Below are 27,759 nucleotides of genomic sequence, written 5' to 3'. Positions count from 1 at the left end.
GCAGTAGGGAAGCAGGGCAGCAACCCAGCAAGGCAGCAGTCTAGCAAGGCAAAAGGCCAGGTGGGCAGCTGTCCAGCAGAGTGGCATACCTTTCAGCAGAACAGCTGTACTTCCTGGCAGAATCTCCACAGGTCCAGAAGTGTACTGAAGAATTGGTGTCTGAGGTCCAATACTTATATCGGGTGCCTTTTTCGAAGTGGGGGAAAAGCTTCTAGAGGTTTCCTTTTGAAGTTCACATGTTTTCTGCCTCCCCTGCCTTGGCTCCAGACCAACCGATTGAGAGGAGGCAGGACACAGCCTATTCAAGTATAAGTAGGGCTGTGAACAGCTGTGCCCTCCCATCCTGCCAGCGAGGGCTCACCCAGTCACACCTATGTTTTTTTATTGTGTGTGGTTGTCTAGGAGAATACACGAAGCCCAAATGTGAGCTATACCCAGTGATGTGACCCAGAGACAGGCTGCATGCAGAAACTAAATGGAAAATTGCAACTTTCTAAAAGTACTGTGGGAACACATTTCCTACTTGTTTCCAGTCCAGAGAGGACCTGGCCTAGCAGTTGGGGCTGGGCTGTCTCCATAGGGAGCAGGGTCAAGACTGATTTGCATATGACTGGGTTTAAACTGGAGTGGCATGGGGAGCAATGAAAACAATGGATTTAGGCCAGGATCTCTGTACTGGGTGAATCTTTGACATTGGTCAACATTCTTTTTTCATTTCAAAGAATTTTATTTATAGAGAAGCAAAAGAAGATATAGAATACAAGTATAAGTGATACAATTGATACCAGATAAAAAGCAATCAGAAGCTGAAATTCAAAAATGAGTCGTAGCAAATGCATCCATAAACAAAAGTAGCCTGCCAAAAACAGAAAATTTAATTAATTAAGGGGAAGTAAGTATCTTAGGCAGAATCCACAATCAAGAGTATCACTATCAGCTGGTATAATCAGGGTAAGGGAGGGAAAGAAAAAAGAAAGAAGAAAGAAAGAGAAAAAGAGGGAAAAGATGGAAAAAGGAGAGAAGACAGGAAAGGAAGAGAAGAAAGAAGGAGAGAAGGATTTCCAACGGACTAACCCGACAAACAAGACGCCATTCAACCAGACAAATCGAAAGGATATTGATCAACCAACCCCTTTGATGACAAATCCATATAGTTATCCAAAGCATTCCAAACCCCACTATAAATAGATGGAGAAAGGTGAGCATGATCAACCGAAGTGTGAGCACTTCGTAAAAAGGAAACCCAAGCCCACCAAGTATGATAAGAAACAGAGGAAAAGGCTTTCCATTCCATAAGAATGACTTTCACTGCAATAGTCAATAGGATATACAACAACTGTAATTCCATGGGATCCAAGGGGAGAGGGCCAGGGGCAGCTAATGGACCTAATAGAATTAATGGAAAAGAGAGTTGGAACTTAATACCAAAGATGAGCATGAGGTGTTTATGAATGAGGTCCCAAAATGGTTGGAGGAGGGAGCATTCAAAAAACATATCCGGAAAATCACCCGTCAATAAGCCACAGCTCCAACATAAGTTATCTTCTTTGAGATTGAGCGAGTATAAACGAACAGGAGTCCAATGAAGAAGGTTGACGGAATTTTTTTTAGATTGCATTAACGATGGGGCGATTTTATTGCGAAGAGAAAGTTTACCAATCCGCTGCCAGGTGTCTGAAGAAATATGATCAGTAACTCCATGATCAAAATGGTGCAACCATTTTTGTTGAGCAACCGTATGAGTAGGTAATGAAACAGATGATAAAAATGTATAGATTTTAGAGGCTACGTGACCAGATTTAGTCCATATTTGAAAGAGATTAATCGTAGGAGAAGTAGGATGAAGACACACCTTAGCAAGTGCTACTTTGATTTTGAGAAAAGTATAAAAATCCAAATTAGTTAAAGAATGTTGTTGAGCCAAGGCGGAAAAAGGTAGTGGCTCATTATTTGAACCACAAAGATGTTTAACAAGCGAGATCCCCTTAGCTGCCCAATAAGATATGCGAGTGGGAGTAATATTAATTTGAATTTTAGAATTCCGCCAAATAGACAACCACCTAGATTTGTGAAGTGGAATCGCCACTTTCTTGTCGACTTTCCGGACCGCAGCAAGAGTATCTAGAATTATAGAGCGAGAGAACAGGATGGACAAGGTAGACGCAGTGCAAAAGGAGGCAGTCGGTAATGGAGAAGCCAATTCCTGCTCTATTAACAACCAGGAAGGAACATGAATAGGGGAGAAGAGAACCATAGAGCACCTTGAGACGCCAAAAAGGCAGTTTGGTATTTTTCCCAATCAGGGAGATTGCAACCTCCCATTTCATAAGGTTTCCGCAAGAATTTATAAGCAATTCTAGCCCTTTTATCATTCCATAAAAATGTAGAGGTCAGAACATCAAGTTCATGAAAGAAGGAATCCGATAACTTTACCGGGAGCATAGAGGATACAAAATGAATAATGGGTGTTATCATCATTTTGAGGGTCTGAAGGCGACCCCACCAGGAAATGTGTTTCGGAGACCAAGTGTCCAAAAGACGCCGCACTTTAAGAATATTTACAACAAGGGGTGGTGAGGGACAGAGTCTCTAAATTAAGCAGAAAGCTCTCACCCAGTCAAGAGATCAGGGCTAGATCCAACACCGTTTTTTAGCTCACTGCACCATCCCAGTTTCAGAACCTGGCTGTATGCAAATTAGTCTGTTCCTGTCCCAGTGCATGATGGGAACAGGGCAAACCAAACTACAAAAGCCAATTCTTACACTGGGAAGGAAACAAGCTCCCATGATGCACTGGGCCAGGGACAGACTGATTTGCATATAGCCAGGTTCTGAGCTGGGATGGTGCAGTGAGTTAAATAACGGTGATGGATCAAGCCCTGATCTTTGGACTGGGTAAGAGTGGTCTGCTTAATTCAGACACTCTGTTCATCACCACCCCCCTTTTCTGAATCGTTTTTGGCCACTATAGGTGTGGCAGGGTATACTCAGACATGAGTCCCTTTCTCACTGCAACATCAGGATTCAAGCAAGCTGGGCCGAATACGGCTGAAATGCCAGAAACCGGCCCCCGGTAGCTTGTCTCCTTTCTGGTGAAGAATTGGCTTGGTAGTTTAGTCTGCCATGTTCCCATGATGCACTGGGCCAGGGACAGACTGATTTGCATATAGCCAGGTTCTGAGCTGGGATGGTGCAGTGAGATAAATAACGGTGATGGATCAAGCCCTGATCTTTGGACTGGGTAAGAGTGGTCTGCTTAATTCAGACACTCTGTTCATCACCACCCCCCTTTTCTGAATCGCACTTTAAGAATAGTCTGGGATTCATTATAGGCAGTAGTAGCATATAAGGTAGAACAAAAATAGATACCCAAGTATTTTAAATGCTTAGACTGCCATTTAAAACCAGCAGAGCCCATATGCGTAGGGAAACAGTAGGCATTCAAGGGGAACATCTCGGTCTTATCCTTATTTAAGGTGTACCCTGAAACCTTTGAAAAAAGGGAAATGGTATCCGAGATAGCAGGAATAGCCAAGGCAATATCATCTGAGAAATTAAGGACATCATCCGCCTATGCAGCAGTTTTAATACAATGAGGACCAAAAGAAAAACCTTTAATGTCTGGGTGTATCTCAATCAATCTGAGGAGAGGATCAATGGATAATAAAAACAAAAGTGGAGATAGAGGACAACCCTGTCTGGTGCCCTGGCGAAGATTGAAAAAGGACGACGTAGCAGCGTTGACTCTTATGTTAGCTCTAGGTTGAGAGTATAGGGACATGACCATATTAATAAAGGAGTCGCCAAGATTATGTGCACACAAGACAGCACGAAGAAAAGGCCAAGAAACCTTGTCAAAGGCCTTTTCAGCATCAAGAGCCAAGGCCGCGGCTGGAAGATGAGAACGTTTAGCTGATCCGAGAGTATGGCAAAAAGTACGTATATTGTCGCGCGCAAGACGGCCCTTTACAAAAGCGGTTTGAGGGGGATGGACAAGTTTAGGAATGAAGGATTCTAATCTCTTGGCTAAGATTTTGGCAAAAATCTTAGCCTCCATGTTAAGAAGGGAAATAGGACGGAAGTTTTTGGGATCTGAATGATCTTTTCCCTCTTCTGGAATCACTACAATAGTAGCATCAGCCGCCGTACCAGAAACAGACCCATCCTTAATAAAAGCATCAAAGACAGATTGAAGCTTGGGAACAATCACAGAGAGAAAAGTTTTATAAAACAAAATAGGGTAGCCATCAGGCCCCGGGGCTTTCCCAGAACGAGTAGCTTTAATTGCGGTAATGATTTCTTCAGGAGTAATCAGGCCATTTAAAAAATTATGATCGTCCACAGATACCGACTTTACCGGAACAGATTTCAAGAAGTCCTGACACTGCTCAAAAGAAGCCTGATTAGAAGGGGTATATAAGTTATTGTAGAAATCACGAAAGACTTCGAGAATTTCCCCAGTCTGAAATTTCTTAGAGCCAAAGTGATCATTAATAGAAGAGATTTGAGAGGACTTAAAGGAGAAATCTTGAAATTTTAATGTAGCTGCGAGAATCTTCCCAGCTCGATTTTTTAACAATAACCTTTTGGATTTCTACGCCTGAACACCAATATGGGCTCTTTTGGTAACTATAGTATTATATGTGTATTTTAATTGCTTGATTAACTGTAGGCAAGATTTATCCTTAGAGTGTCTAAAGGTAGATTCCAGATTTTTTATTTCAGTTGCTAGATCTGTAAGCTCTTTTTTAATAGCAGCATTCCTTTTGGACATACATTTAATAACCTAGCCACGGAAAGTGCATTTAAACGAATCCCAGAGGACAATTGGGGAAGAAACTGAGCCTTCATTCTCAAGGAAAAAGGTTTCGATTGCACTAGAGAATTCATCAACCTGGGCATTATCATGCAAAATTTCTGTATTTAATCTCCAGGAGCGAGCTCTTGATTTAGGAGCAAAGGACAGCAATGTAAAAGTGACCGCAGCATGATAAGAAATCAGAATAGGATAAATAAGCGGAGAGGAGGAAGAAGAAACAAGAGAAGAGTGAACCAGTAAATAGTCAATACGAGAAAAGGAAGAATGAGGTGAAGAAAAAAAGGAAAAGTCACTACCAGTGGGGTTGTGAAGACGCCATACATCTTGAAGATGAGTGAGGGAACACATGTTAAGCATTTGTTTATGGGATTTTGGAGGACGAAATTGAAAAGCTGAATTCCTATCTAGAATGGGATCCATTGGTAAATTAAAATCTCCACCAACGATAAGATTCCCAGAATGAGGTGTATCTTTCAATTTTTTGGTAACTGTTTTCCAAAAGGCCGGATCATCCTTGTTAGGGGCGTAAATATTCATCACATAAAGATCATTATTACCATCAGACAGCTTAGTTAATAACCAGCGACCCTCAGTATCGTGATCAGAAGATAGTATGGATAAACCTGAATTCTTTGAGATTAAAGTAATGACCCCATTTCTTTTGCCACAAGCATCAGAACAACCAACATCTGAAACCCATTCTTTCCTCAGGATCAGCGCCTCTCTGGTAGAAACCTTTGTTTCCTGAAAAAGGACTAGATCTGAAGAGAGAGATTTGCAATAATCTAAGATTTTTGACCTCTTCACCGGATGATTTAAACCCTTAACATTAAGGGATAGCACGTTCAAACCCGGCATAAACATACATAAAAAAAGAAAAAAGACTCTATAGATGAAAAATAGACAACCACCAGCACAAATACAAGCATCCAGACATCAATCATTAACAACGAAGAGGGAGAATCCATGAGGGAAATCCGAAAGAAGAGAAGAGACAAAAGAGAAGAAAAGAGAAGAGAGAGAAGAACCAGCAGGGGAGGTCTGAAAAAGACCAAATTCATACTAGGGGGAACGTGGGAAGGCGAGAAAGGGGACCGTCACAAGGAGGAAATACAATTGATATCAACAGCCCCAATACATTACATAACTGATTGCATTGAATTAAGAGATAGGAACACCTAGATTTGTGAAGTGGAATCGCCACTTTCTTGTCGACTTTCCGGACCGCAGCAAGAGTATCTAGAATTATAGAGCGAGAGAACAGGATGGACAAGGTAGACGCAGTGCAAAAGGAGGCAGTCGGTAATGGAGAAGCCAATTCCTGCTCTATTAACAACCAGGAAGGAACATGAATAGGGGGAGAAGAGAACCATAGAGCACCTTGAGACGCCAAAAGGGCAGTTTGGTATTTTTCCCAATCAGGAAGATTGCAACCTCCCATTTCATAAGGTTTCCGCAAGAATTTATAAGCAATTCTAGCCCTTTTATCATTCCATAAAAATTTAGAGGTCAGAACATCAAGTTCATGAAAGAAGGAATCCGATAACTTTACCGGGAGCATAGAGGATACAAAATTAATAATGGGTGTTATCATCATTTTGAGGGTCTGAAGGCGACCCCACCAGGAAATGTGTTTCGGAGACCAAGTGTCCAAAAGACGCCGCACTTTAAGAATAGTCTGGGATTCATTATAGGCAGTAGTAGCATATAAGGTAGAACAAAAATAGATACCCAAGTATTTTAAATGCTTAGACTGCCATTTAAAACCAGCAGAGCCCATATGCGTAGGGAAACAGTAGGCATTCAAGGGGAACATCTCGGTCTTATCCTTATTTAAGGTGTACCCTGAAACCTTTGAAAAAAGGGAAATGGTATCCGAGATAGCAGGAATAGCCAAGGCAATATCATCTGAGAAAATAAGGACATCATCCGCCTACGCAGCCGTTTTAATACAATGAGGACCAAAAGAAAAACCTTTAATGTCTGGGTGTATCTCAATCAATCTGGGGAGAGGATCAATGGATAATAAAAACAAAAGTGGAGATAGAGGACAACCCTGTCTGGTGCCCTGGCGAAGATTAAAAAAGGACGACGTAGCACCGTTGACTCTTATGTTAGCTCTAGGTTGAGAGTATAGGGACATGACCATATTAATAAAGGATGCAAGTAAAAAACAATGGAAAAAGGAGGAAAAGATCTACTAATTAATTCACCTATTTCTATGCCATTTAGTGCACTTAGGAAAAATGCAATTTATACCACCCCATCACTCATACAAAGGGACTAGATTACACATTTTTTATTGTTTTTTGTAATCACTAAACTCATATCTCTTTGTTCTTTTTTTCTTTTGTAACAAACATCAACAAATGATTTTATACACAAGCTTTATTAATAAAGGAGTCGCCAAGATTATGTGCACACAAGACAGCACAAAGAAAAGGCCAAGAAACCTTGTCAAAGGCCTTTTCAGCATCAAGAGCCAAGGCCGCGGCTGGAAGATGAGAACGTTTAGCGAAAGAAGAGAAGAGACAAAAGAGAAGAAAAGAGAAGAGAGAGAAGAACCAGCAGGGGAGGTCTGAAAAAGACCAAATTCATACTAGGGGGAATGTGGGAAGGCGAGAAAGGGGAGCGTCACAAGGAGGAAATACAATTGATATCAACAGCCCCAATACATTACATAACTGATTGCATTGAATTAGGAGATAGGAACATCTGAAATAAGAACTAATATCAATAGGGTATTATAAAAACAATTCATCATGTAAATCTGTAAAGTCAACACTTAGTTACCAAGAAAATACACAAGTATCATAGAAACTGCAGGATGCAGAGGGAAAAAAAATGGACCTAATAGAGAAAGGCACTAAAAAGCTAGTTAATATAACAATCAAAGAAGCAATATGTTAGAGAAATACAAGAAACCACTATATCATGAAGATGAATATGCAAAAACTAAAAATAAGCAATTAATTACCAATCCTTAAATATATAGAACTTGTTACATGTAATTTGATTTGAAAATGCAGGAACATGTCAAATATATAATAATAGAAAGTAAGAGGACAGGAGACTATAAAATGCAAAAGAAAGAGAACAGTTTATATGTATTAGAGAAAGGCAATTGATAATAATAGGTAAGCAACCAATCAATGAAACTGTCATGAGATAGATATATAAATGAATTATACAATAATTTAGAAATTAACACAAGATATGTAGATTTAAGTAATAAGCATCTATGAAACAATCTATAGAGCCAAACTAGAAAACAATACAATTATCAATAATGGTATAGACACAAAAGACCAATCAAATGAAAAAAGCGTCAGGGAAATGGACCACATAAACATACAACAATAGAAGTAACATAAAGTGGGGTTAAAGGAAAAAGAAGAACAAAAGATGGAAATAAGAAAAAATCTCACACACAAAAGAGAAGACAAAAAAAGAAGCCATAAAATGAGAAAGTAGAAGAACGGAAAACTGACACGGGCACAGATAAACACGAAAAGAGCAATTAGGAGAAAGGGGAACATAGAAAAAAGCCATACCACAAAAGGGTTAGAAACTACATAAAGAAGATATACCAAGGAAAGTAGTAGACTACAACATAGAGATATAAAAGAGAGCAGAAAAGGAGAAGAAGAAATCATACCGTACACCGTAGCTGACAATTTCACACACAAAATAGCAAAAGAAAACACCAACAATAGTGAGAAATAACACCACTACGCAAATCTAAAAAGATAAACTGAATAGATCTGGAAAAGAGAGAACTCATTGCAGACATGAAACAGAACCCAAAGCTCCATTGGCGGAGTCACAAACAGACAATAATAACCATCAACAGAGGAACGTAAAACCACCAAATAGATCATAAGAGACAACTAAGTCAATAGATCTGAAAAATAAAAGAGAGAGCAGAAGAGATATAGGTATACACTTCATGTGCCAGAAGCACCAGGAGCAAACGAAGCTGCCATTTGAAGTTCCATCTGCAGTTCCATCTGATTGTCCAAGAAAGAAGCTAGGTCTGCAGGTTCATCGAAAATCCTGGAACGACCTTTGAAGGTAATGCGGAATTTCGAAGGGCCAGAGAAGGAAAAGGGGATGTTCATCTCAGAAAGACGTTTCCGAAGATTAAGAAAGCCCTTCCTCCTTATCACAGTATCCCTGGCGAAGTCCTGAGAGATTGAAATTCGATGACCTTCCCAGGAAACAGCTTTAACCTTCCGCATGTGGGCAAGAATCTGCTCCGTGTGTTGATGACGCAGTGGTTTAAAAATGATCGCTCTTGGCTGTGTGGCAGATTTAGAACGAAAGGTGGGGACACGATGAGCCCTTTCTAATTCAAAGTCTCTCTGAAAGGAGATTTGAAGAGTAGAAGGAATCCAGTGGCATAAAAAATCAATCATAGAGGAGGCTGATTTCTCTGCATCTTCCGGCAGACCAAAAATGCGCAGATTAGATCTGCGATTACGATCCTCCTGCTCAGTGAGATCCCTTTGCAATGCCGCCATTGAGCGCTCCAATTGGTTAAGAGACCTAGATTGCTTCTGCATATTATCCTCAGCACCACTGATACGTGTCTCCGTGGTCGAAACACGAATAGAGAGAGCTTTGAAGTCATTTCTGATAGCGGACACCTCCACTTGCAGTAAGTCTGTGTTAGTCTTTGTTGACTGCGCAATATCATGAAAATTAAAATTGCGTCAAGAGTAGTATTAGTGTCAGCTTGAGAAGACTCAGGTGTAGGAGACAGTGGTTTGAGTCTTTTAAGAGAGGCACCGGACTCTTTCGAATCTTTAGCAGTTGATGAACGGCCCATAGTTGCGGCCATGGAACACCAGCCACAGAAAAAAATATATAAACCACGTGAGGTATAATAAAGGCAGGCAAAAAAAAGTCAAGAACGGTGTATTCCCAACAGAGAATAAAGGAATAGAGCGCACTGAAAGCAAACCAGCAAAATAAACAAAAAAGGCGGTCTTATATGACATGCAGTTTCAGGAATTAATAAAATAGCTCTCGAGAGACCAGCAGACCAAACCAGAGATACATATGGTAGATGAAATGTAGCTCCGTCGTCAAACTGTTGCACCAAGGTAAACACAGACGAATGTAAGCCCAAATAGCCACAAAATAACCAGCCAAGCAGCGTGAAGAAAAAAAAGAATAATATAAAGTCAAAAAGTATCCAAATGTAGTGAATAGCACCTGATATCTCGCTGGTCCGGCGAGAATGTATCAATGTCGTCGTTTCTCAGGAGAAATGCGACACTCCGTCACAAGCAGCTAAGATGGCGGTCGCCCGTGAAGATAACGAGCGTCACTTCAGTCTGACAGAACTCAGACAGCTGCAGCCGGAATCCAGCGAAAACGCGCACAATCTGCTCTCGGCATATACACCAAACCGGGAGAGCTGTTGTGCGGAGCAGGGGCACTGGAAATCAGGTTAAAACCTCCAACGGACCTCAATCGCCTTGGAGCTCAAGCGCAGCACGCCATGATGCAGCGGCGCGCAAGCCACGCCCCCGACATTGGTCAACATTCTGTCCATCAATTGTTCTTTTTGCATTTGTCACCCCGAGTGGGACGGGTATGCCCAGATCTGGGTCCCGTGCCCTCAATGCCACAGGAGTCAAGCTAGCCTGGCTGACGAGGGATGAAACCACGAAACCGGTCCCAGGATGTTTGTTTCCAGTCCAGAGAGGACCCGGCCTGGCTGTTCGGACTGGACTGTTCCAATAGGGAGCAGGGTGAAAACTGATTTGCATGTGGCTGGTTTTAAACTAGAATGGCGTGGCGGCAAGAAAAACAGAGTTAGGCCCAGATCTTTATACTGGGGTGAATGTTTGACATTGTTTAACATTCTGCCATCAGTTGTTATTTTTGCTTTTGTCACCCTGAGTTGGACGGGTATGCCGAGACGTGGGTCCCGTCCTCTCTCGATGCCACTGGAGTCAAGCTAGCCTGGCTGATGAGGGGTGAAACCCCGAAACCGGTCCCAGGATGCTTGTTTCCAGTCCAGAGAGGACCTGGCCTGGCAATTCGGACTGGACTGTTCCCATGGGGAGCAAGGTCAAGACTGATTTGCATATGGTTGGGTTTAAACTGGAAAGGCATGGGGATAAAGAAAACATGGATTTAGGCCCAGATCTCTGTACTGTGGTGAATGTTTGACATTGTTCAAAATTCTGCCATCAATTGTTCTTTTTGCAACTTTCTAAAAGTGGCATTTTCAAAATTATTCTTTTAAATCCTACTTTATCATGTGAGAGAATTTTTCATAGCAATTGCAAAGACACCAAACATGAACTGGCACGTGTTCCCATTTAGAAGTTACAGCTTGTTAAATTATAAGGTAACTCCAATGTTAGGCCGTCTGGTGGTGAAAAACAAATGTAAGACTACTAGGACATGGAAAACTTAAAAATACATATCCTAACTTTTAAATACACTGCACCCTGCCCTGCCCAGGGCTCTCTAAAGCCTTCCATGGGTGTGACCCTAGTTGTATCAAAAAAGGATGGTTTGAACCTGGCAAAAGGTTAATTTTGTCACATGTAAATGGCAGTTTAAAACTGCACATACACAGGCTGTAATATCAGGCCTGAGACATATTTAAAGGGCTACTCGAGTGGATGGCACAATCAGTGCTATGGTTCCACTAGTCACATTTAAATTACAGTCCCTGTGTACAAATAGTACCACTTAACTAGCCTAGGGACCCACAAGTAAATTAAATATGACAATTGGGTAAAAGCCAAGTCTGCCAAGTTTTAAGGAGAGAGCACAAGCACTTTTAGCAGTGGTCTTATGCTAACTGGACTTTGCCATTTAAAGTAATGGCAAAGCACATAAACCTTCCTTTTTAATATTTATAATTCACCTTGAAGGAAGGACTAGTGAGCCCTAAAGTCAGGATGTATTATATTAAAAAGATGGACATGTCGTTTTTAACTTAACATGTTCTGACTGTTCACCCCCCTCATTGACGTTGGTACTGTGGAAAGATGATTCAGTGGTGGCTCTTCCGCTAAGGCAGAGGAGCGTCGCCCCACTGACTTTAATAGGAAAAATAAAATGATAATAGCTATTGTTATTATCATTTTTCTTCACTATTTCAGTTATTGTCTCTCGGGCGGGGTGTGGCGGGCCAGAGCATGGAGAGGAGTGGTTTGCACTCCTTAAGTGCACAGAACTGCTTGGCCGGCCCTCTTGGGCCGGCCAAGCAGTCTTGCGCACTTTGCATCTTCCCTACCAGGCTTCATTACACAGCCTGGTGAGGAACATGCAAAGCTTTCCAGTCCCCGGCAGAGCACCGTGGTTCGGCGCTTAGACCAATCACAACGCTGTATCGCAGCGTTGTGATTGGCTATTGGGAACCCGGGTGATTCCTGCTCCTTCCTGAAGCCGGCAGAGACAGGAAAAAGAGGACAGAGGAGAGGACGGAGCAGAGGACGGAGGAGAGGCGGTGGCCGCCAGCCCAGGTAAGTGTTTTTTCTCCATTCCATCCCATTCCCTCCCCCATGCCACTGCTCCCCACGAGTAGAAGCTGCTACTGAGGTTAGTAGCCCCATGGTGAGTACAGGGTTAAATGCAGACCACTCAGCCGTGCTAACTTCAGAATGGCACTACAAAATATGATATTTCACTGTATCGCAATAATTGTTGTATTAAAACTGACTTAATGTTTAAGTCAAATTTAATGTAATTTTTACACACATGGAAACTTTAGTAGTCAATTTGATGATCAAAGTTTTCTAGTGATTGTTTATGGTTGCTGGCCACAAGGTAGACTTCTAGCCTCCTGGGGGGAGGTGTGAATATCTCTCTGGAAGAAACTCAAAGGGCCTGTCATTGGGAGAAGTGTGAATTTTCATGGGAGGAAGGCCAAACATGATCTGGGCCTAAAAGGCAAACTTAAAAGGGAAAGCCACCTTTGCAGGGCAAATGGTGGACACACAAGAGGGGCTGCTGTTTTGTTTTTGCAGACAGGTTGGTGTTGAGGACAGAGAAGGGGAAGCTGTCATCAAACCGTTTTTTGTGAGGACATGTAGCCTCCAGGGAGTCACTCCTCTGGGTTGGGCTAAGAACCTACACAGACCAAGACAATGGCTCTACCATCTTGGGAGTAGGTTTAATAGCGCATTCTGGAATAGCAAGATGCCACACTTCACAGGAAGTCAGTACTAGGCGGGAAGGGACCTGGTAGCCCATTGGCTAGTAGCTGCCACATCCCAAAGCTACCAAAGAACAAAAGCTGAAGAAGCGTGCCTTAGCGAGTTGGTCACTAAGAATGCCTGACCGCTATTGTGCAGTCTGGCAGACTAAGACCCAGGCCTCAAAAGTTGCACTTGAGTCTGCTGGACCCAGGAGAGTCATTAGAGGGCAGTTCTGTCACCCAAGCCGGATGTTATCACCAGTTAAAAGGGACCACTGGTTTTGCTGAAGCCGGAGACCAGTGGTAACTGGTTTTTGACTGGACTTCAACTGTACTTCAAGAGACATTGATCCTTGTGCCCAAATTCGCCCCACTCTGGCCGAGAAGTTGGCTAAAAGTTTATATCTCCGGAACCGTCCAGTGGATTTTTGTTGATGATATGTCCATTTTAAAGATAAAACAGAACTTATTTTTAGAAACTGATGTTTTATTTTTATTGAGTCTGATTTCTTTCTTGTTCAGATATTTTAGTACTTCTTAATGCTTTACACTTTTCCATTGATAAAGCCTGACTGCTCAGAGCCACAGCTACCGTGGGTTAAGCAAAGGTTTTTCAAACTAATCTGACTGGACCCAGTATAAAAACTAAGTTTATTATATGGTGAGGTCGTACAGCCACACTACATAATAAACCACTTTCCTCACACCAACAGTGAAAACTGTTTTGATTATTTGAAGAAGTAATCTGATCCTTGTAAGATGGTACATGATTCCTCCCTACACCCTTCTTAAATTTGCTACCTTCGAACGGGAAAGCTACAGAGACTCTTGTTTTACCTGAAACCCATGTTACAGAATTTAGTGAGATGAAAATTTCATCGACAGACCAGAAATCACAAGTTACTGGGCATACTGAATTTTATAACCCTCTTCCTACAGACCAAGGGACATAGGGCATTATCTAGAGTGTGACAAATGGGATACTCTGTCACAAACTTGGCAGATATCCCGTCAGCTGTATTACAAGGGAATTATAGCCTACAGCACCTGTAATGCTTTGGACAGGATACCCTTCACGTTTGTGATGAGAAATCCTGTCTGCCAAAATATAAATAAGGCCTTAATTGTTAACTACTGCCCAGTACTGAATGAGTGGAAAAAGCAAATCCGTTCGTTGAACAAAATGAACGTCATCAAACACTACGACAATGATAAAGGAGAATTATAACATGCAGAAGTCACTTTCCTGTTCCTGAAATCAAAATGTATTTTTCTGACCACCAGTAATGGCTAAAGAGGGATAGCTAAAATACAAGTAAGTATATTATACATATAATTTTAGTAAAATCAAAATGTCTTGGTTAACACTATTCCCTAAAGTGCTGGGGGATGCATGAATGGTGAAAAAGAAGGAGCAGTAAAGAGGAATGTAAATTAAAAGATTGAGGAGATGAGGAAAGTGGTGGAACCGTCTTCCTCAAAATGACATTGACCCATTGACTCAACTGAAAGTGCGTTGTGGGTACAGAGTCCTAGTCATCTGATAGGCAGGTCTGATGGGAGGGAGCAGGAAAAGTAAAGGGGGGCGAGGTGAGCAGGAGAGGGCAAGGAGAGTACGGGAGAGGGAATGTGACAGAACTGAAGCTGGAAAGATCGGAATCAATGTTAGGTACCGGAAAATTAGAAATCATGAAGCTCAGTTTGAGAGATAGTTGAGCAGCCATAGGAAGAAGCTGAGCGTCAAGAGATTGCATTCCCTCATCTTCAGCAGCACTCATACACAATGCTTGAAGACATATCATCTGCAAAACACATTCATTGAACTTTCAGGTTAGTGCATTTCCACTGTTTATGGAAGCAACAACCCATTATTGTATAGATGGTTTAGACTAGCCTAAAGTCTCCTTAAAGGATGCCTATACACTGCAGTGCTACCTGTTGTATTCTGTATATGAGGAATGTTGGAGCACTCCGTTCTAGAATAGAAGGGAATCCATGATGACATTTGCAGGTGAGAAGTATGTTAATATAGCCCTTTCCGGCTCAGATTATCCAGACTTTACAGTTTTTTCCACTGCCGATGAGCATTTTAATTGAGTAATTCACAGATTGAATGTAGTCCATCCATGGCGGGGAACCAGGGGCTAAAGAGACAAGGCTATAAAGGTTGACCTGTCAATCGTGTTCAAGTCCAGGGCTCCCAAAGAGTTCCAACTATGACAATGCAACTGTTGCCTCTCCAGCGAACATTAAAGAGACACTAGAAAATAAATTATTTAGAACAGTGAATGTAAAGTGATTGAGTATTCAGATATTTTTCTAATATTGCTTTAATTTGTTTCATTTTGCAGCAGCAACATGATTTTGGAGGATTATAACATTATCACCGAGGATAACCAGGTATCAAGCATTCGGAGTGAATTACCATTATGATGCTCTAAGCCACCATGTGCATTAACCTCTGCTTATTAATAATTCAACTACTGGTAATTTGGCCAGAAATGTGTTTCCTATATAGTAGAAATTTGAGGATTCCAACTTCCTTCTCACTTTATGAAAAATAGGGATTAGATTTTGTTTTTGTTTTTAGGTTACATAATTAATATGAAAACAATTGTCTGATACTACAGCAGAGCAGAGCTAAGGACAGTCTCCAAACAGGGTGTATCGAGCTATATTTTTTCCCTCTGAGGTCTTTCTTTATCCCACTCAACTTGCACAATAGTAGGGGACGTATTGTTCCATCACACACCTTGCCCAAGAGCGGGACACTGATGTTCTTTCCATCCCTGCCTTGCACAAGGATGTGGTGGTATGTTACTTGACAACTCCAATGCATTAATTTATGATGGATATTGATTTACTATTTACTCGCCTTCCAAAAATATTGAAAGATGCTAAAGTGCAGCGTAGTTTAGGACTACATGTCACTCCTCCCTCACCCTATTATTATGCGTATTTTACCCGTTGTACAGTATTCTTTGAAGTCTACCTTCACTTGCTTTTACGTATCATGCGCTGATATCTTCGGGTGCGCTTTACAAGAATATATATATAGATAGAAATGCATAATATAAACCTGATTATATTTTGCAGTATTTTTTATTATCAATATTAAAAATAAACAGCTTTTAAAAACAGCAATACATAATACAAAGTTATAAAGATTGAAATATGAGGATTAAAAAATAATAAGAAATACGCATGTTTCATCATGTCATTGAAGAAGGTTATATTGTGTTGCAGTAATCAGTGGAATGAACCAGCATTTCTACCTCAGTTGTTGCAAGTGTATTATGTCCTAACAAACCTTATGTTTTGTGAATCATTGATAAACGGGCATGACTAAGAAACTGTGGGGCATACCAACAAGGGGTGGCGATAATATTATCGCCGCTTTAGAGCCAGTTTTCGTGCGAAAAGCGGCGATAATATTATCACATAATCAACAAGGACATGCTAGCGCGTGTTTCCTTGCAATAGCGCCCCTTGTCAGCACGCCTCCCATTGCATCACTAATGAGATGCAAAGGAGGCGTGCCTGACAAGATTCCATGGGTAAATATCGCTAAACTAGCTTCGCAATATTTACAAGAACCCCAAATCCAGTGTAGCCATAATCTAAATTGCGCTAACGCAGCCTTTGCTCTGGATTTTAACGTCTGTTAAAATTCAGACTAGGGCATACTTTACATGGGATGTGGATTATGTGCCTACGACCAGATGCTCGTATCAGCAATGTTATAGCTTAGTTTGGGTGAACATCGCTGGTTTTCCAGCGATTGTTTGCCCATTTTTGCCGCTATCGCTTGAAAATTTATCGCCTAGGTTATACACATTGTAAATAACGCGCTAACCTGGTGATAAAAAACAGTGATAGATGGCGATGAATATGAAAGCGCTAAGCGCGCTTTGCAATACTTATCGCCGTCTGTTGCTAATATGCCCCTGTTTTGTTAAAGAAAATCCAAATAATTTGAACGTTGCCCTCTAATGCTTCACATTTGGGAATATTGTATGCTTTACTTTTTAAAGCCCAGTCAAACTAGAAAATCACACAGGAACCTTGGGGCCATTGATTCAGTGTTTACAGTTCGTTGTAAATACTTTTTGTACTATGATACGCATCAGTTACTCTTTGTAATGAAAACCTAGCAAATTTGTTGTGAAAAAACTCTGGTAAAAGATTTCTTTCTTTTCAGGAACAACAGGTCTTTCAAGAACACAGACATTCAAAAAAGGTATTAATTTCACATATTTGCAGTCTCATTGTCAATTTGAATATTGCATTGAATTAAGCTGCAAATGATTCATATACTGTATATGTGTAAGGGTGTGCTGCCTAATTGACGTTCTGGGAGCATGTCAAAATATTTGCCCTTTTCTAAGTAGAGTCATCAAAAATATCTACGTCTCACACATTCAGGCGTCTCAAGTGGTTAATTTACATCACACACTCCCACGAAAGTAAAGGAAATAAAGACCCAACCTGTCTAACCCTCCTGAATCAGAGATATGCTTTAAAAGGCCTATCGTGTTAAAAATGTAAAGTCTGCTAATCATGAGTATTTGACACAGAGGTCTAAACCAAAGATTACAAGGACGTTATAATTAGGCTCATATTTCACTAGTACAAAACCATAGAAATTCAGCAGTTATAGTTACCTAAGCTAAGTATACTTTATGCCCCCAATACACTGCTTATGACCTCACATAATACATCACTCATGACATCACTGATTACATCTCAAATGACATCGCTGATGATGTCACTGATGACATCATCCACAGAACCATTCATCCCCCATTCACTCACCCCATACAGCCTCTTATACAACCACTCACACATCCACACAACCACTTACATGCCCATTCACAGGCATATACAATTACTCACACACCCACTCACTCTTCCAAAGAGCCACTCATATACTCACACATCCACCGAGCCACTCATACAGCTAGTCACACAACCACTCACTCTCCCATACAGCTACTCACACACCCACTCACTCACACATACACAACCACTCACACTCACTCACACACTTACCCATACAGCTACTCACACACATGCTTATTCACCCATACTACCAATCACACACCTGTTCACTCACCAACACAGCATCTCAACTCAGCCACTCAGTCACTGATACAACCACTGGCACAACCAGGTAACACCTTACCCATTCACACATCCATACAACTGCTCACACACCTGCTTACTCACCGATACAGCCACTCATACAGACACTCTCTCCAGTATAGCGATTCACACACCAACTAGCTTAACCAAACACCCACTGAAACAGCCACTCACTCACCCGCTTACATACCCATCAACCACTCGCACACCCACCCACACACCCCTACAATCACTGACACAGGCATACAACTACTTACACACCGTTACAGCCTCTCACCCAGCCACTCCCACACCCAGAAAACTATTGACAACCCATTCACAGAACCATACAGTCTGTCACATACCCACTGATAGACTTATACAGCAACTCACACACCCAATGGCGCATCCATAAAGCCACTTTCACACCCACTAACACACTCATACAGGCCTCCAGACACCCACTCACACACTGATAATCACAGTCACTATGTCAGAAATAGTATCACTCAGTAGTACAGAAAGATTAGTGATTTGAACATATCAGTAGCTTATTATATATCTTTAAATCTCGGAAACGTTTACAAAACACTTACAGGCACTGGATGATGTCATCAGTGATGTCATCAGTGATGTCACTGACCACGTCATTAGTGATGTAGTAATATATGAGGTCATAAGCAGTGCATTGCTGGGGCGTAAGTTATAGTTAGCTCAGCTAACCATAACTGCAGAATCTTTATGGTTTGGTACAATTGAAATCTGAGCCTAACTATAAAGTCCCTGTAACCTTTGGTTTTTGCAGTGAATATATATATATGTGTGTGTGTGTGTATGAGTGGCTGTATCGGTGAGTGAATGTGTGTAAGTGGCTGTATGGGTTAGTAAGTGAGTGTGAGAGAGGTTGTATGGGACAGTTGTGCTTGTCTCAGTGAGTGTAGGAGAGTGAGTACATGTATTAGATTTTGTATTGGTAAATATGTGAGTAACCGTATGCATGAGTATGTGACTGTGTGAATGACTTTATGGGTGAGTCGTAGGTGTGTGAGTAGCTGTTTGGGTGACTGATGTAGTGTGTGAGTGGTTGTATGGGTGTATGAGTGGGTGTGTAAGTGTTTGTATGTCTGTTTGACTGATTGTATTAGTGGCTGTATTGGTCTTTGAGTAACTGTATACGTGGCTATATATGTGAATTACTGCTTGTGTTAGTCGCTGTATGGGTGGGTTGATGTGTGTGTGGCTCTATGTATCAATTAGATGGTGTGTGAGTGTATGGGTCTGTGACAGGGTATATCAGTGGTCTTGTGGAAATGGGTGTGTGAGATGCTGTATGGGAGTGTTAGTGGGTGTGTCAGTGGTTCTGTGGATGATGTAATCTGCGATGTCATTTGAGATGTCATCAGTAATGTCATCAGCTCAACTAACTATAACTGCTGAATTTCTCTGGTTTTGTATGAGTGAAATGTGAGCCTAACTATAACTTCCCTGTAACCTTTGTTTTTTCAGTGAATTTCTATGTTTTTTTAATTCCTATGTCCTAACTATAACGTCCCTGTAACAATTGTTTTTTTCAGTGAGTTGCAATGTTTTTGTGAACTTTAAGTAGTTTTCATGACTTTACATTAATCTAACCATCGCTGAAGGCCTATGCGTGGTGGGGGTTGGTTGCAGTGGCTGCGGCCAACCCCCATTAGGCACTGAAGGTAACACCTTGCACGGCCTTCACTTTAGGTAGTGAAGAGGTAGTGCTAGAAAACACTCAGGTGGATGCACCCTTCTCCAGTCAATGGTATAAATAAACAACAAGATCCACCTCTAAGAGGTTTCCTGTGAGCCGAGGTATGACAGGCATATACAGTATTTGTTAAAATACACCTCACACACCAAAAGGGCCCTTGGTGCCATGTTTCATCATCGGGGTCTTCCCGCCCAGCTGCGGGACGGGGCGAGCTACGACTAGCGACTACGCTAGAGCACTTAGATATTGTAAGTGCTATGTGAGGAGTATTTGAGTGAGTGTAAGTAGGGTCAGGAGTGATTGGAAAAGTGAAATAAAAAAAATACCTGGTCTTATGAAGACAAAAATTATTTATTCATTATAGCCCGTATCGTTAAAATTAGTGCAGCGGAGAAAACAAAGCTTAACAATGAGCTAGTTCTCCTGGTGATGTCACCATGTTTCGAGGCTGGCTGCCTCTTCGTCAGGACGGAGTCAGATCCCTCTGTCACTCACTAACGTTGTCATCAATATGTGCAATGTATATATACAAGTGAAAATTTAGAAAAAAAATACCTATGTGGTATGGGATTACATTACAGTTACAGCCCTATCAGTATTTCTGAATCGTGAGCTGGAATAAGTAGGAGTCAATGCCCCATGAGCCGATCTGGAAGAGGGGTAAATGTAACTTCCATTACTCGTCGAGAAATCTTTGCATACTCCCTTGTCCGCGGCTTCGATGGTGTGAAGCCACGGACGAGGGAGGATACAAAGATTTCTCGACGAGTAATGGAAGTTACATTTACCCCTCTTCCAGATCGGCTCATGGGGCATTGACTCCTACTTATTCAAGCTCACGGTTCAGAAATACTGATAGGGCTGTAACTGTAATTTAATCCCATACCACATAGGTATTATTTTCTCATTTTTCACTTGTATATAAACATTGCACAGATTGATGACAACGTTAGTGAGTGACAGAGGGATCTGACCCCGTCCTGGTGTCACCAGGAGAATTAGCTCATTGTTAAGCTTTGTTTTCTCTGCCGCACTAATTTTAATGATACCAGCCTATGACCAATTAAGAATTTTTGTCTTCATAAGGCCAGGTATATATTTATAAGGCAAGGTATATATTTAATTTCACTTTTCCAATCACTCCTGACCCTACTTACACTCACTCAAATACACCTCACATAGCACTTACAATATCTAAGTGCTCCAGCGTAGTCGCTAGTCGTAGCACGCCCCGTCCTGCAGCGGGCGGGAAGACTCTGATGATGAAGCATGACACCAAGGGCCCTTTTGGTGTGTGACAGGTATTTTAACAAATACTGTATATGCCTGTCATACCTCGGCTCACAGGAAACCTCTTAGAGGTGGATCTTGTTGTTTATTTATACCATTGACTGGAGAAGGGTGCATCCGCCTGAGTGCTTTCTAGCACTACCTCTTCACTACCTAATTTGATTTTTTGTTTATTAAAATATAATCAGTGATGTCAACAATTATGGTATTTAACATAACATGAGTGATCTAATATTTGAGATCATCACTAGTGCATGATGGAGGCACAGTTTATAGTTAGTTCATGTAATTATAACTGCCATTTTCAGTGCTTATTTTACGTTTTGTTTTAAATTAACACCTCACTATAACATGACTTTAACCATTATAGCCACTGTGTAGTCGTATGTGAGTCAGAGTTTCTATAGGAAGAGCAGTTTTTGTTTTGCTTTTAGCTTTGGTGCCATTTGCCAAATCTTCACAAAACTTTCCTAAATAAGTTCATCCACCTTAGTTTCCTACTGGAAAATTTCTGGGTGATCCATCAAGCTGGGGCCAGGGAAAAAGGTTTGAATTTCTCATATCTTGCATGCTTATCATAAATTGACAATAATTTGAATAGACAATTGATTTTTTAAAATAATGTCTTCACTGCCCACAGGGGAAAGGAGGAAGATTTTACAGGAGTGAGCAAGATCATAAGATGTGCAAAGCATTTTCACTGGGTGTGGCGTATTCATCAACATTTGGAGGCATGTCTACACTGACTGGCACATCCACAAACCTCATATTTATTGAGCAATTTGAAATGTAAGTATTTATTGTAAAAAGTGTACATTGGACTGGAGTGCAACTTCATAGTTACTTAAACATAAAATCCTTTGAAAACAGAATAGAAAATAAAATAGTTTCCAAGTGAAGTGCATTATGTGAAGGGCTTTTCTAAATATTATTGGGAATAGGAGGAGGGTAAGTTTGCTTAGTTACACATTTGTCATATCCGCTAATAGTCTACAATCTATCTTAATGTAATATACATATGAATAAACCCCAGAGAGACCAAACTTGAAATCCTAATTGACCTGAGCTCCAAGTCCTATCTTTTCTATATTTTCTGAATTTAATTCCTTACTCTTTTTACATTTTTTATTTATTGAGTCGATTAAAAGAGGCCAGTAATGGTTAAATTGCCTAAGAAAGGCAGATTTGCCATTCGATTTACAGTTGCACCCTGTGAATAATTGGCCATTTTGAGTTTCTGAAATAGCTCTGCTGTGCTACTGCGCAAAGGTAATTCTGATGGTAATAGTAGGGGGACCATCTATCCAGGCTAGTGTGAGTAATCTGCCACGATGTCTAGCAGAGTGATACGCTGTGTAAACCCACTGCAAAGTTTGTGGCGGACGTTTATGGAACCAAAATAAACCATCTTTAATTACATGAACCACTCAAAAAAGTTGCATAGATTCTTCAGCCTGGTTTGAGACCATAGGCTAAAGCAGGGGTCTCCAAACCGGTCCTGGAGGGCCGGATCCATGCCAGAGTTTTAAAATTACTACATGTATCTCAATGGGGATATCCCAAAAATCTGGCATGGATCCGGCCCTCCAGGACCGGTTTGGAGACCCCTGGGCTAGAGTCTTATGACAAATCTACCTGTGCTTTAATATCTGTGAAGTTGTGATTGATGTCCAGACAGAAGTGCAGAGCTTCAGTTCCAGTCAACCCAGTATTTCTATCATGGCAGTTATATTATGCTCCATCCTCAGCAGTATCATGACTTTGCTAAGGTTCACAAGACCATCTCACAGCTGCTAGTTAGATGTTGGTTGCATCAATTCTCCTAGTTTGCCTTTATCACCACTCAGTGTGTTTTTGAAACTAAGAATGCCTGCTCCAACAGCTTTAGTCAGCTCTCTTCAGATTCGAGTCCATTTCGAACCAAGATTTCCAGGGACACAACTGAGCTCAAGGCTTTAGTTGATGAAGCATGTATTCTCTCAAGGACAACCCCTTCTATGCCCACAGTGTCCCCGTGGGACTCTTTGCAGTCTTGACTCATCGTGTCTATAATTATCGATATAGATGAACAATGTGTCTCGACTTGAAAGATGGAAGCACACACTGGCAGACTGAGACATGCCCAAAGTTAGTGGTGGTGAAAATGACGTTGGCGCGCTTCATGCGGAAGCTCTCACCCTTGGGCACCATCTTCAGATTCTTTTTTCCGCCGTTGGGTCTGGATCGTCACCGAGAGGTTCCAGAGTTTTTGGAGAAAAGAAGAAGATAAAGAATGAAAATCACGAAAAATATTGGAGAATACATCTCGAAAATCAAGACCACTGAACCGGGACGACGAAGAAGGAGGAGAACATCGAAAACTTCGACGTCCAACGGAGAATGCGCACACAGGGTCCCCCTGAGCGCAGGAATGGACAAAACACCTTTCAAATTCTGCCGCAATTGCCACCACAAATACGCACAGAAGGACCAGCATCCGGTTTGCAACCTCTGCCTGCTGGTCGACCACGAGAGCAAGGATTGCAATGCCTGCTCCATTTTTAGCCCGAAGACGCTCAGGGTAAGAGAAAGACAGAGGAGAGCCAACTACAAAATGCAAGGCCAAGGTCAACCTCCGTCGCTTCAGGACTTGGGTCATCGCCAAGGGACCAGATGACTACACAGTCTTAGAGACCGAAACAAAAACTACAAAAGATGTAAGAGAGACGTCGACCCCTTAGACCCCGACAGACTCTCAGAAATCAGAGTCAGACTCTCAAAAAACAGAGTCTAATTCCTCAAAAGGAGCCCTGGCGCCGAAACATACGACGGACGCAGCTGCATCCAGGGACAAACAGCCCAGCGGATCCTTCGAAAAGGACTCCCAGTCGCTGAAAACCCAAGACAAGCCGAGGTCCTCAAAGCACGTCCCCGAAAAAGCGTGCTCGATGCCGAAGGAAAAGGACCCGAAGGCAACTTCGACGTTGACATCGAAGTGATCGGCCGAATCCCTCAATGCCGAACAGCCCGCTGAGATGGAGAGGAAGAAGAGAAGGCTCGAGGCCGAAATGGATAACACCCTGGAAAGGAAAAGGGAATTTGATGAGCGGATAAAAAGGATCACCATCCTGTTGAAGCCGACGGCGATCGTCGAGGTTGAGGACGAAGAGGAGTTCGACACCGAAGAGCCGCCGAAAACTCCGGAGCCCTAGGAACATCAAGAGGAAGAGGGCCTATACTATTACGAGGGAGAAGAAGACCAGCAAACAAGTTTGGGGTCGGCATCCTCAGTGGCGCACAACCTGGATTGGCAGGACCTCGACCCAAAAGCCCGGAAGAGGTTGTGGAAACGTATCCTTCGAGGCCTTCGCCGCCAGATGACATTGGCATCTATAATAGGGTCATCAGGAATGCGGCAGCAGCATATGGGGTGAAACTGGAGGAAGAGAAACCGAAAGCCTGCTTTCTCTTAGAGACCAGCTCCCCACTCAAACTAGGAGTCAATTCCTCCCCATGCTCCCAAGTGTCCTGGACCAGGAAAGGAAAGCATTTAAGGAACCATCAAGCTGCAGGTCTGTCACACCTAGGACAGAGAAGAAGTACAAACATTCCTCCAAGGATCCACCATACATCTAGGGATCCGTCACGGCTGACTCCATCATTGCAGCAACAGCTCGAAAGAGGGCCAACGTCCCCACAAACTCGGGCCCACCTCCTGACAAGGAGAGTAAGAGGATAGACCTCACTGGGAGGAAAATAGAGAGGAATGCAGCAGTCCACTGGTGCATTGCTAACTCTACTGCCCTACTCAACAGACATACGTACCAGCATTGGGAGGAGGTCGGATAGCTACATTCCGCTCCACAAAACGTGCCCATCCACACAACACCTCTAGAGGAGGGGCACAGCAAAATAAGCAAAGAGGTTTTACACACACTCAAATCAGGGATCAACGAACATGTAACACCAGTAGGAGGCAGACTAAAACACTTCTTCCAGGAGTGGAAGAAAATAACAACAGACAAATGGATACTGAACATCATACAGTTCGGATACTGTATAGAACTGGAAAAGAAGAATCCAAACAGGAAACCGAAAAGAAAGGCACGCTCAGCAAAAGAACTTGCGTTACTCCTAATGGAAGCACAAGAACTCCTACACAAGGAGGCAATAGAAACAGTACCATTCAAAGAAAGAAACAAGGAAGTATACTCAAACTACTTCCTTGTACCAAAGGTGGATGAAACATTAAGACCCATCCTGGATCTACGGTTCCTAAACCAATACATAAAGACTAAAAAATTAAAAATGACATCCCTACAAGAAGTCATCCCTCAGATAAGGGACGGAGACTTTATGGCCACCATAGACCTCAAAGATGCCTACCTACACATTCCCATGAACAGACAACACAAACATGTACTGAGATTTGCCATCGACAAAGTGCACTACCAGTTCACAGCACTAGCCTCTGGACTAAAATCCGCATCAAGGATCTTCACCAAATGCCTCGCAGCAGTAGAGGCACACCTACGGAGGGAAGGCATGCATGTATACCCCTACATCGATGACTGGCTGATAAAAGCAAGTTCCTACAAACAATGCCAAATACATGCACAGTGGGTCACAGAGACGCTGACAGAACGGGGATTCTCAATACACTGGGGGAAATCCTCGATGGAACCAGAATAAGTGAAGATCATCCTAAGCGCACAGATCAACACCATACAGAGCAAGGTGTTACCCAGCAACAAGAGAAGACTTGCCCTGCTGAAGGAGGTCATGGGGATGATGGAGTCCTGCATACACCTAGTTCCCTACATACGACTCCACATGAGACCATTCCAGGAATAGCTCCAATAACAATGGTCACAAGCTACAGGGAGTTGGGAAAATGTAGTGGTTGTAACGCACGCAGTGCAGGAGGAAATAGCGTGGTGGAACAAGGAGAATATAACAAGGGGAATGCCTTTAACACAACCAAACCCAACAGTGACCACCATAACCACAGACGCATCCCAGAGGGGATGGGGAGCACACATGACCCAGCTCAAGGTGCGGGGTCTGTGGACTCCAACAGATGCGATCAAACACATCAACTACCTGGAACTAAAGACCGTGTTCCTTGCCCTAAAAGCCTTCCAGAAACAACTGCACAAGCAGAGAGTGTTGATACAAACTGACAACACAACAACAATGTTCTACATCAACAAACAGGGAGGAACACAATCAGTTGCACTATCCAACTTAGCGCAGGAGATATGGAGATGGGGCATCCCACTAGAAATAGACCTCCTGGCTATACACCTACCAGGAAAAGACAACGTGGAGGCAGACAGGCTCAGCAGACAGACTTCAGTATCCCACGAGTGGGAGCTCAATGCACAGGAAACGCAAAAGCTATTCAAGAAGTGGGGACACCAAAAATAGACCGATTGCAACACACCAGAATGCAAAATGCCAAGACTTCGCATCCAGGCAACCAGGGGAACAATCCCAGGGGAATGCCCTATGGATAAGCTGGTCGAAAACATTTGCCTACGCTTTTCCCCCCGATACCACTGATACACAGTGTACTCAGCAAATGCAGAACCAGCAACATGACACTGATTCTGGTGGCACCACAGTGGGCCAGGCAGTATTGGTTCTCTCAAATAGTGGAGTTGGCGCAGGGACCATCCCACAAGTTTACAAAAAGAAAAGACTTGCTCACCATGCAAAATGGTGGGTTACTTCACTCTCAGCCAGAGAGCCTCTGCCTAGTGCATGGCTCCTGAAGACATAGAGTTTGCACACCTAAAACTCCCAGAGAGCACACTGCGGGTGCTACGGGAGGCAAGGAGACCTACCACATGTGGCGAAATGGAAAAAATTCACACAATGGTGCATCAGGGAAAAACTACACAAGAAAATGACCAAGGAATCAACTGTGCAAAAATATCTAACACACCTGCTAAAAACAAACCTAAGCTCTACCTTGCTGAGAGTACACCTAGCAGCGATAGTAGCCTACACAAGAGGGGAGACGGGAAAGAGCTTCTTTACAACACAAGTAGTAAAGAGATTCCTGGAAGGGGCTAAAAGGATTGCCCCACCCAAGAGGATGCCGCCACCGGCATGGAACCTTAATTTTGTTTTAACAGAGCTGATGAAAGCACCTTTTGAACCCATCCATAAGTCCTCACTACAAATGCTCACAATGAAGACAGCCTTTCTAGTAGCAATCACCTCGCTGAGCAGGGTAAGCGAGCTACAAGTGCTGACGCTACAGGAACCCTACATTCAAATACACAAGGACAGGGTGGTAATGAAAATGGACCCACACTTTATGCCAAAGGTGGTGTCAAGGTTTCACATGAACTATACAGATACCAAGTTTCTTTCAGAAACCATCCACAAGCGCGGAGAGAGCACTACACACTCTGGATGCTAGAAGGGCAGTAATGCATTACATGGAAAGAACTAAAGAGCACAGGAAAACAAAGCAGTTCTTTGTGTCCTACGTAAGCAGTTTCCTGGGAAGACCGGTAACCAATATCACCATTGCACGATGGATCGCACAAACTATACAATTTTGCCACAAGCAGGCACGTCAAGAACTACAAGGAGGGGCACAAACCCACTCTACGAGGAAAAAGG

General features: G+C 42.4%; 1 protein-coding gene across 2 annotated transcripts in view; it reads left to right on the top strand.

Moving 5' to 3' along the window:
• Window positions 1-27,759, top strand: part of LOC147730952 (solute carrier family 13 member 1-like) — a 540,726-nt gene that overhangs the window by 270,397 nt on the left and 242,570 nt on the right. For both annotated transcript variants that reach the window (XM_086955853.1, XM_086955852.1), the window contains exons 6-8: window positions 15,341-15,389; window positions 17,191-17,229; window positions 21,782-21,930. In XM_086955853.1, the coding sequence (XP_086811979.1) occupies window positions 15,341-15,389; window positions 17,191-17,229; window positions 21,782-21,930 (237 nt within the window). The remainder of the gene's footprint in view (window positions 1-15,340; window positions 15,390-17,190; window positions 17,230-21,781; window positions 21,931-27,759) is intronic.

This window comes from Lissotriton vulgaris, chromosome 2_1 (assembly GCF_964263255.1).
Source record: "Lissotriton vulgaris chromosome 2_1, aLisVul1.2, whole genome shotgun sequence".
NCBI lineage: Eukaryota > Metazoa > Chordata > Amphibia > Caudata > Salamandridae > Lissotriton > Lissotriton vulgaris.
Note: the sequence above shows the minus strand (reverse complement) of the source record. Positions and strands in the feature narration are given on the sequence as shown.